Raw genomic sequence first — 11,131 nt, forward strand, 5'->3', positions numbered from 1 at the left:
TGGTGCTTCGAGGATAAACTGTCAGGTGGTTTTAACTACGGACTTTCGTTACAGCGGTTGAACGATGCTGTGCATTGTAGTTTGTTGCAGGAAGCCGCAAGAAGGTAGCAAATATTTTTGCGTAATACACCGACTACATCAACACCTATGAGCATGTACAAGTTTGAAGCTGGTCTGGAACCCGATGAAAATGCCGTTACCATTCTTGCCAAGTGTGGTGGTATGAAGAACCGAACGCCAGTTCATGTAACCGGGGATGGGAATTGCCTATTCAACTCTGTTTCGGTAGCACTGTGCGGGAATGAACAGCTAGCCACGAGTTTACGAGTGCGGACAACAATTGAAATGGTTTTGCATGCAGAATTCTACAAATCCAAGAACAATGATCCTATGTGGGATAATCTGTGTCCTACGTATGAAGAGGCCTGTCGAGATTGTGCACTTTCCAAGTACTCTTCTTCATGGACTCTTCATGCTCTTGCTACCGTGGTAGATACGACAATCGTTGCCGTATATCCAGCAGTTAACGGTTTGCAGGATCCAGCTGTTTCAGCTTTGAGTGGGACATTTTTGTCAAGGAAATCACCACAACTGGGGACTCCAAGTAGACGAATATTCATCATGTGGTCGAAATACGGAAGCGACGGATTAACTAGGGCGTGGTGGACACCTGATCATTTTGTGCCTCTGTTGGAAAATGGAACGGACAAGACTAAGAGCCAAAACGATGAATCACAACATTCTGGATCTCGCAAACGTCCTTGCATACCCATGTCAAGTCCAATAGCCACACAACACGATATGGAATTTCCAACGCTGCACGAATCCCCAATTTTGTGTGCTGCAACTTTCTGTGAAGAAGACAGCTCCACACCACCAGAACTCTGATGTGCAGCCGCCTAACGATTTATCAGGACGCAGTGACATGCAAACATTAAATGGAAAGTTCTTGAGTGCTCAGACTCTTATTCGAATTCTAAGAAGCACAACAACGCCGAACCACGATTTGATACCAGGGGGAATAAAGCAAAATGTATACTCAACAATCAATAATCGGGACAATATAGAACGACGAAAGCGTGGGGAACAAAGTGTTTTCTGCGATGACTGTGGGGTATGGGATAGCAAATTGTCCAGCACGAAAGTTGTTCATTTTGTGGATACCGGGAACAATTCTGTGCAGTTCGTGAACAAAGTGAGCGGTAACTGGTGCAAGGGAAAAAAGCTGCTAGAGCCGCAACCGGATGAAACGAGTGTATATTCATTACGGCGCTTTCATGCAACACTTAAACGTGACAAAGGATATAAAAAACGAGTATCATGGATAGAGCAAGGTCTAAATATACAGGTCAGACCGTTTACATTCTTCTGCGCAGCTTCTGACGTCATTTGGCTGAGTCCATTTTCTCTTTGTGATACACTGAAGAAAACTGTGAAACGCCAAGGAAGACAGGAACTATAATATTTTATATATATATATATATATATATATATATATATATATATATATATATATATATATTATATATCATATATATTATATATTCATATATATAGACAGGAACTATAATATTTTATATATATTTATATATATATATTTTATATAATATTTGTCAGAATATAACTAATTGCGTGGAGCAGTGCGAGCGAAGGCGACGTCATTTTCGAACGACGGACCAGCTTCAACGGACAGCTATAGGACCCGCTAACCCCACTTTGAACAGCCAGGTGACGTTCACGGGCCCGCTGCGCCAACTCCCTCGAAATTCGGTCGGAAGTGGTTAGACCTTATATTCTTAGATCTTGGGATAGAGGGTGGGCCAACGATAGCCCTCGTGGAATACATCGGGACATTTCCGACTAAGAGGAATTTCCATGGCAATTGCAAACGTTCAGTAGGGGAATATGTGAGAAAGGACGGAGCTGTGAAGGACGCAATTGCACGGGCGGTGAAAACGGGAAAGGCGCCACAAGATATATATCAGAACATGGTTTTGGACGATTCAGACATGGCGCCAAGGGACAGAAAGCAGGTGGAAAATGTTAAATACGCACTTAATAAACAGGAACGAAAGGAATCAGGAAAGGTCGGCCATCAAACAAATTTGGCTGACGAGATTGTTTCATTGGTAAGGGATATAAGCGGACGTGAGCACGAATTCATCAAGGAACTTGTTCACATAGGAGGGCAGCCTCCTTCGGTTATTCTCTATACCGCGGAACAATTACATGACTTTGCGACTTCTGAGAAAACTGTGTTTGGTGTGGACCGCACTTTCAACTTGGGACCTTGTTTTGTCACATTAATTGTGTACAAGAGCAAGAAACTACTTCGAAAATCGTCGCAAGAGAACCCGGTGATGTTAGGTCCAATATATTTGCATTGGAACGCTACCTTCTTCACGTACACTAGGTTTTTCACCCACATCAGTGCAAAACTAGCGGAAAAAGGGATGAAAAACTTGGATTCTATAACACTCGGGTTGAGTGACCTAATTATAGGTTCTGACGAAGAACTAGCTTTGAACAAGGCTACGAAACATTCGTTCCCGGGTGCGACGCTCCTTCTGTGTACCCGCCACTTAGAGGAAAATGCAAAACGCCATCTAAATGCAGAGTCCACGGAACAATCCAAAAAACAAGAAACTATAAATGAGATTTTCGGGAGAAACGGTCTTCTGACCATGGATGATTCCTATGAGTTTGATGAGAAATATCAGAGGATGCGCCTAAAATTCGATAAGGATTTCCCACGGTTCGCAAAGTACTATAGTGAGAAACTGGTTCCCGCGTTGCGTTCTCATGTGTTTCAACCTCAACGAAAACATAATCTTCCGTTCAAATGGACCAACAATAATTGTAAAAGTATGAACCACATTTTTAAGTTGCAAATAGACTGGAAGCCTCAGAAAATCACTGATCTGATTGACACTCTTGAAAGAATCGTACAATTACAATACCAAGATATGAAAAGGGCATTGTACGGTGAAGGCAGTTACCAATTAGCACCTGGCTATAGCACTCATAAAATTGCCAGAATAATATGGATCAGTAAATCAAAAAATGAAAAAGAGGCACTTTTTATGAAATTCCTAAAATCCAAAGCAAAACAGCGCAGCAAGGAACAGTATGTAACTTCGATTGACGGATTATACACTATTCCAAGAATGCCCAGAGTGGCCAAAAAACCGTGCCAGACCAAACGACCAAGGAATGCTAAAACGAGGACTATACGTGTCGTGACAGGAAGAATCCGATCGGGCTTGAAGTCGACAGTGGAGGCAGATGAAGGACTGCAAGGTGTTTGTGGCCAAACAGGCACTTCAGGTGAGTAAGCTTGATCCAGTTATCCGACTGTTAAATGATAACTTTAGTTTTTTTTAACATGATTATCTTCTTGATCTGCTACTACTTCTGCTGCTACTTCTACCCACAGTTCCTGAGATCGACTGTCGTCGAATGGAACCACATCACGTGACAGGAAGAGTCCGATCGGGCTTGAAGTCGACAGTGAAGGCAGTTGATGGACTGCAAGGTGTTTGTGGCCAAACAGGCATTTCAGGTGAGTAACCTTGTTCCAGTTATCCGACTGTTAAATGATAACTTTAGCTTTTTTTTTAACATGATTATCTTCTTGCTCTGCTACTACTTCTGCTGCTACTTCTACCCACAGTTCCTGAGATCGACTGTCGTCGAATGACAGGAAGAGTCCGATCGGGCTTGAAGTCGACAGTGGAGGCAGATGAAGGACTGCAAGGTGTTTGTGGCCAAACAGGCATTTCAGGTGAGTAATCTTGATCCAGTTATCCGACTGTTAAATGATAACTTTAGTTTTTTTTAACATGATTATCTTCTTGATCTGCTACTACTTCTGCTGCTACTTCTACCAACAGTTACTGAGATCGACTGTCGTCGAATGGAACCACATCACGTGACAGGAAGAGTCCGATCGGGCTTGAAGTCGACAGAGGAGGCAGTTGAAGGACTGCAAGGTGTTTGTGGCCAAACAGGTATTTCAGGTGAGTAGCCTTGATCCAGTTATCCGACTGTTAAATGATAACTTTAGCTTTTTTAACATGATTATCTTCTTGCTCTGCTACTACTTCTGCTGCTACTTCTACCCACAGTTCCTGAGATCGACTGTCGTCGAATGACAGGAAGAGTCCGATCGGGCTTGAAGTCGACAGTGGAGGCAGATGAAGGACTGCAAGGTGTTTGTGGCCAAACAGGCATTTCAGGTGAGTAATCTTGATCCAGTTATCCGACTGTTAAATGATAACTTTAGTTTTTTTTTAACATGATTATCTTCTTGATCTGCTACTACTTCTGCTGCTACTTCTACCAACAGTTACTGAGATCGACTGCCGTCGAATGGAACCACATCACGTGACAGTAAGAGTCCGATCGGGCTTGAAGTCGACAGAGGAGGCAGTTGAAGGACTGCAAGGTGTTTGTGGCCAAACAGGTATTTCAGGTGAGTAGCCTTGATCCAGTTATCCGACTGTTAAATGATAACTTTAGCTTTTTTTAACATGATTATCTTCTTGCTCTGCTACTACTTCTGCTGCTACTTCTACCCACAGTTCCTGAGATCGACTGTCGTCGAATGACAGGAAGAGTCCGATCGGGCTTGAAGTCGACAGTGGAGGTAGTTGATGGACTGCAAGGTGTTTGTGGCCAAACAGGCATTTCAGGTGAGTAGCCTTGATCCAGTTATCCGACTGTTAAATGATAACTCTAGCTTTTTTTAACATGATTATCTTCTTGATCTGCTACTACTTCTGCTGCTACTTCTACCCACAGTTCCTGAGATCGACTGTCGTCGAATGGAACCACATCACGTGACAGGAAGAGTCCGATCGGGCTTGAAGTCGACAGTGAAGGCAGTTGATGGACTGCAAGATGTTTGTGGCCAAACAGGTATTTCAGGTGAGTAGCCTTGATCCAGTTATCCGACTGTTAAATGATAACTCTAGCTTTTTTTAACATGATTATCCTCTTGATCTGCTACTACTTCTGCTGCTACTTCTACCCACAGTTCCTGAGATCGACTGTCGTCGAATGGAACCACATCACGAGACAGGAAGAGTCCGATTGGGCTTGAAGTCGACAGTGGAGGCAGATGAAGGACTGCAAGGTGTTTGACGCCAAACAGGCATTTCAGGTAACCTTGATCCAGTTATCCGACTGTTAAATGATAACTTTAGAATAAATTCTCAGGTGTGTATCTAGACGATCAACTTAATTGGAAATATCATATTAATAATGTTATTTCTGTGCCTGGACGCATAGATGGTTTCATGAGTAATGTAAAATTTCATTATATTTGGAGCCATTTGTTTATAAACAATTGGTGCATAACACTGGCGGTTTTGTACTTTATTAAGTCCATGAATTTTAGTAGATTCAATTTTTTGAATACATTATTTGTAGAGTCTAGTCGTCCTACATTGCATATTATATACAGTGCTTTCTTTTGTAAAGTAATTATACGTTGTAGATTAGTTTGATGTGTGTTACCCCATGCTTCTGTGGTAAGTGCCAAACACGCAGTATTTTGGTAGGAGTTTATTGCGGAGGTCTACACACAAGTATGGCAGGAAGTAATCTGTCACAAGCGAATGCTTGAGGGCCTAGCATGGGCATTAAGACGCGCCCGTGGCCTAGTTTCTGATACATTGTTGCTAGGCGGGAAAAGATTATGCAAAACAATACATATTAACATATCTAGGTATATACATAAGAATGTACAGAAACAATAGAACAATCACATATAATGATGAATATGCATGCAAAATGGTTAAGGGTAACATATATTTAGTACCTTAATTCTATGACGTGTACAATTGGCATAGACGCATACGCGTTTAGCGTACGCCTAATGACGTATATATATTCGGTTATATAATTATGTATAGGGCACTTATATAAAGTAATGACTACATAGGCTTACTTATACAATACATTTACAATAGATATATGTTGATATTAAGTACTCATGTATAATAAAGAAGTATGACATATACAATAAATATATACAATAATTAAGTAAGGAGGGGCTTGGCTACACTTCTGAGCAATAGTTTAAGTACGGGGGGAAGACACTACAATAAATGGTCCGCAGGGTATTTTCGTTTAGGAGATTTCTCATTTTTTGCAGGAAGTTTATTCCATTCATTAACTACACGGTTGGCAAAGTTATTTCTACCTACTTCCAAATTCAATCTATTTCCGGACAGTTTGAGACCATTGTTTCTTGTCTGATTCTCATTCAATGTGAACATTTTGTCACTTTTGATGTTGTCAATTCCCTTTAGAATTTTAATAACCTGTATCAAGTCACCTCTGAGTCTACGTTTTTTTAGGGAAACCAGATTCATATGTTTTAGTCGATTTTCATATGATTTATTTTTGATATTTGGAATCAGTTTTGTGGCTCGCCGTTGTACTTTTTCCAGTTTGTTAATGTCTTTAATGAGATTCAGTGACCATACAGAAACAGCATATTCCAAATGTGGACGAACTAACGATTTATGTATTTATTTATCTATTTATTTATTTATTTATTTATTTATTTATTTATTTCAGAACAACTTGTTATGTAGTGGTCCTTCAACAATGTCATCAATGCCAAAAAGGGCAATCAAGATAACATAAAAGGGAACAATAATAACAACGACAATTACGACAGCGATGACAATAATGACGTCGACATCAGTAAAATAGAAACAACAATGACACCAACGAAAATAAAAACAAAAACAACAAAATGACGATAAACAGAATATAATTGATGCGTTATCCCAATCCATTCTTGGTTGGCATGAAGGAACACGGCGGAGTTGGCATGCTATTCATTGGCCCCGGTATACATTTACAACTTTCTAAAAAATACTATTTGTATGAGTTCTTTGTGAAATGAATTAAATAATGTACTCCTCACTACTTCATTTATACATGTACTCTATCTTCTTGTAACCAATCTGCTGAATTTATTGATGATGAAATCAGAAATGTTTTTAGCATTGGGCTGAAAATAAAGTACCCTAAACAATTCCTTAACATTGCTTACAATTTTGCAAGGAAATTATTGTTAGCTCAACCAAAATCATCTTTTATATATCATAATGTTTTCATTTTGCCATTTTAAGAAAATTTATTAAGCGCCACAGAATCATAAGATTTAACGTAAAGGTATGCTCATTAACAATAGTATTGAAGTTGAAAAAGGATACATTTATCAAATTCCTTGCAAAACGTGTAATAGATTTTGCATAGGTCAAACTGCCAAACCCTTGAACATTATAATTAAACAACATAAGAAAAAGGCTAGGGATGGCAATAACTCAAGTGGAATCTTCAAGCATATTGAATTGAATAATCATCCTGTTGATTGGGAGGATGCCCATGCAATCTATTACTTTAATAACATAATAGTAAGAAACTCAATATAGAGTGTAGCTTGATCCATACCACCAGTGAACAAAATGTAACTTACACAATGGCTTATATAAACTTGATAACTTTATCTGTCAAGAAGTACATACATATACCAAGGATTTTCTCCCCCTTACCAGGGAGGTAGCCAAAAAGGACAAGGCATAAAATCATTCCCACCCATTCCATCCCCGAAAACACTCCACACCCCTGCACCCTCCCTCCCATCTTTGCACCTCTTAGATGACGGGTCATCCCTGCACCCTGTCCACTGCCCTGGGTCAGAAGCAGTGTCGCAGGACACAGCACAACAATCCGTTCCCGTCTTCGAGCCGTCCGTGGTAAGAACCCGGGCCTCTTGGAAGACGTGGGAACATGTCTTATGGTACGGAGGGTGGCGCCCCCCCAAGGTCCTCAGGCCTCTCGGCAGCCCCATACCTCCGACCATCATCGGTCCCCTATTGCCTCACGGTTTGTATCAAGCCCTAGGCGTAGACTTTGACCATATACGATCGCAATCCGTCCCCGTCTTCAGGCCGTCCGTGGTAAGAACCAAGGTCTAAATATACAGGTCAGACCGTTTGAATTCTTGTGCGCAGCTTCTGACGTCATTTGGCTGAGTCCATTTTCTCTTTGTGAAACACTGAAGAAAACTGTGAAACGCCAAGGAAGACAGGAACTATAATATTTTATATATATATATATATATATATATATATATATATATTATATATCATATATATTATATATTCATATATATAGACAGGAACTATAATATTCTATATATATTTATATATATATTTTATATAATATTTGTCAGAATATAACTAATTGCGTGGAGCAGTGCGAGCGAAAGCGACGTCTTTCCCAAACGACGCACCAGCTTCAACTGACAGCTATAGGACCCGCCAACCCCACTTTGAACAGCCAGGTGACGTTCACGGGCCCGCTGCGCCAACTCCCTCGTAATTCGGTCGGAAGTGGTTAGACCTTATATTCTTAAATGTTGAGGTAGCTAAACTTACTGAAGACCTGATCGATATGTATCGTAATATTATGCATATGGTGGTAGAATCAGGTCACTTATCAAAATGTGCCAAAGAAGATCTCCCTTCTTTGAAATTTCAGAATTATATTTTGCCTTTGAATGCTATCAATTTTGATTATGAATGCAACACATTTGCAGACTCCTGTACCTTAACCAATAAACAGTTGATTAACTTCAAAGAGAAATGTAAAGAGTTTGTACTCGAGTCGATTAATCAAGTGCAGCTGCGCCTGCCACATAATGTAGCCACCCTACTTCTTTTACAGAAATTGCATCCTCGTGTAGCCACTTCTCAAATTAAGGGTTCTATTGCAACTATTGCTTCCAGGTACAGATCTATAGTTAGAGATACAGATGAACTAGAAAATGAATGGGGTGTACTTCCTTGAGCAATGGCTAAAATCATGTTTGGAAAGCAGTGTTGTATTTTGGGCAGAGGTATATGAAAAACTAGATTCTGCAGGTAACCGGAAGTTCCCTAATATTTCTGCCTTCGCCTTGGCATTATTGCCTTTGCCTTTCTCAAATGCAAATGTAGAAAGGGTATTTTCGGTTACGAACATCGTGCACTCAAAAGTGAGAAACAACTTTAGTGTACGATCTGTTAAGGCTATTTTGCAAATTAGGTATGGCTTGTCTCTTCAGGGTTCATCTTGTGTTGACTTTATTCCCACTGAAGACATGTTAAAGAGCTTTTTTGCTAAGGCTGAAGAAAAAACAAGAGAATCAAGACATTGTTTATTTGGTAGTAGACATAGAAATTGTATTTTGAAAACCATTTTATAATAATTTCAATGCAGTTTTAGAAGAAATCATTACAACTTAATTTCAGTGTAAAAGACATAATTCGGAATAAAAATAAAGTATTATCTTTCATACAAAAGTAAATTTTAAGTTACTGTAGCTTCCAACTTAACATGTTTAAACTGCTTACCATTATTTTTGTGTAGAATTTGATTAAATATATGTTACAATGAACTTATTTGTGTTTATAATAATTCCTTTTTGTGGGGGGAAAAAATGTGGGAAAACAGATTTCCTTGTGGGAATTTTGTGGAAAAAAAAAAACACTCATTTGTGGGAACTGGCACAGATCAGAGTGGCAACCCTGCTCTCGTGCGTCCGTACACTAAGGGCAGTGGCGGGGTTGATCCAGTTGAACTGCGGCACCTCTGCGACGGAGGCGGCTGAGCAGTTCTCTGTGGCTGGGCAGGGGCGCGTGAGGCGGTTGGGCAGGAGCGGTCTTCTGCGGCGAAGGCGGTTGGGCAGGAGCGGTCTTCTGCGGCGAAGGCGGTTGGGCAGGAGCGGTCTTCTGCGGCGAAGGCGGTTGGGCAGGAGCGGTCTTCTGCGGCGGAGGCGGTTGGGCAGGAGCGGTCTTCTGCGGCGGAGGCGGTTGGGCAGGAGCGGTCTTCTGCGGCGGAGGGGGTTGGGCAGGAGCGGTCTTCTGCGGCGGAGGCGGTTGGGCAGGAGCGGTCTTCTGCGGCGGAGGCGGTTGGGCAGGAGCGGTCTTCTGCGGCGGAGGCGGTTGGGCAGGAGCGCGCGAAGCGGAGATAACTACGGAGGAGGTTGGCTAATCCATGGCGGCTGCTGCGCGGCAGTTGTGGGTGCAGCGGCAGGCTGGTGCTGCGGCGGTTGGGCAACCCTTAGCGGCTGCGGCGCGGCTGTTGTGGGTGTAGCGGCAGGCTGGTGCTGCGGCGGTTGGGCAATCCTTAGAGGCTGCGGCGCGGCTGTTGTGGGCGCAGCGGTAGGCTGGAACTGCGTCGGTGACTGCAATGGCGGCTGGAGCAGCAGCAGGGCAGGACTGGACCACGGCGGCGCCTGGAGCGGCAGCGTAGCAGAACAGGATCACGGCGACTGGGCAGGGCTGAATCACGCCGGCGGCGACTGGAGCGGCAGCAGGGCAGGACCAGAGCGGCTGCGTCCGGAGGGGCAGCAGGACAGGACCATGGCGGCGGCGACTACAGCAGCAGCAGTGCAGGTCCATGGCGGGCAAAATTACAAAGTCGAGAAAATTCTACGACTATAACGTAGTGGACACGAGTGCGATGTGGCTCTGATAATTAAGCAGAGTCCTCCTTGACCATTACAAGCAACGATATATATAGACTCTTCTCCGTAAGATCCGGAGAGATGCCAAGTGTCGCTAGACGCGACGATTAACAAGAGTGTTTAGGAATATTTCCTAGTACATACACGGATATTCTTTACATCAATGAATAGATAATAATATTTGATAAAGTTACCTTGTCAATCTTAGATAAGCAGAAACTTAATAGTTTTTATATGAATATCTATACGTACGTAAATGTAAGTTAGGGACGCAGTTGCCAAAACATTGGTTCACACGAAATTTCTTCCAGAGCGCGCGTAAGCAAGCATGCCCACACCGGCGTCTCGGCGTCCGAGAACGACGAAAATATGCAATTTTCTTTAATCTTACGTAAATCAAATCCTAAGATTGACAAGATAGATCCACAAGGTAATACACATACATAAATTCATATGCAAAGTATGGAATAGTTTGTCAAAGCACAAAAAGGAACGAAATACATCCGATGAATAGAAATCATCACTTTAAGAGTCTTTAGACGTGGATATACCTCACGTAGGCACAGATTTTTCTCACCGGCGTCCGAAGATTAAGAG

At 42.0% G+C, this 11,131-nt stretch overlaps 1 protein-coding gene across 2 annotated transcripts; it reads left to right on the forward strand.

The window, feature by feature from the left end:
- Window positions 1-1,556: 1,556 nt before the first annotated feature.
- On the forward strand, window positions 1,557-9,456 carry LOC143024181 (uncharacterized). 2 transcript variants are annotated; one of them, XM_076183027.1, is made up of 10 exons: window positions 1,557-3,327; window positions 3,437-3,562; window positions 3,674-3,784; window positions 3,894-4,019; window positions 4,128-4,238; window positions 4,349-4,474; window positions 4,584-4,694; window positions 4,804-4,929; window positions 5,039-5,164; window positions 6,589-9,456. In XM_076183027.1, exons 1-9 carry the CDS (start codon window positions 1,989-1,991, stop codon window positions 5,143-5,145), a joined length of 2,283 nt encoding a protein of 760 aa, XP_076039142.1. In that variant the 5' UTR covers window positions 1,557-1,988; the 3' UTR covers window positions 5,146-5,164; window positions 6,589-9,456. The 2 variants fall into 2 exon arrangements, with proteins under 2 accessions (XP_076039142.1, XP_076039143.1); XM_076183028.1 differs by lacking the exons at window positions 4,584-4,694; window positions 4,804-4,929.
- The last annotated feature ends 1,675 nt before the right edge of the window (window positions 9,457-11,131 follow it).

The sequence above is a fragment of the Oratosquilla oratoria genome, chromosome 3 (assembly GCF_046742065.1).
Source record: "Oratosquilla oratoria isolate Oo_2021 chromosome 3, ASM4674206v1, whole genome shotgun sequence".
Lineage (NCBI taxonomy): Eukaryota > Metazoa > Arthropoda > Malacostraca > Stomatopoda > Squillidae > Oratosquilla > Oratosquilla oratoria.

Coding starts and splice junctions, on each gene's coding strand:
- LOC143024181 (XM_076183027.1), top strand. CDS start 1,989: ATGGTTTTGGACGATTCAGACATGGCGCCAAGGGACAGAAAGCAGGTG. Junction 3,785..3,893: donor TGGCCAAACAGGCATTTCAG/GTGAGTAATCTT, acceptor TTCTACCAACAG/TTACTGAGATCGACTGTCGT. Junction 4,475..4,583: donor TGGCCAAACAGGTATTTCAG/GTGAGTAGCCTT, acceptor TTCTACCCACAG/TTCCTGAGATCGACTGTCGT.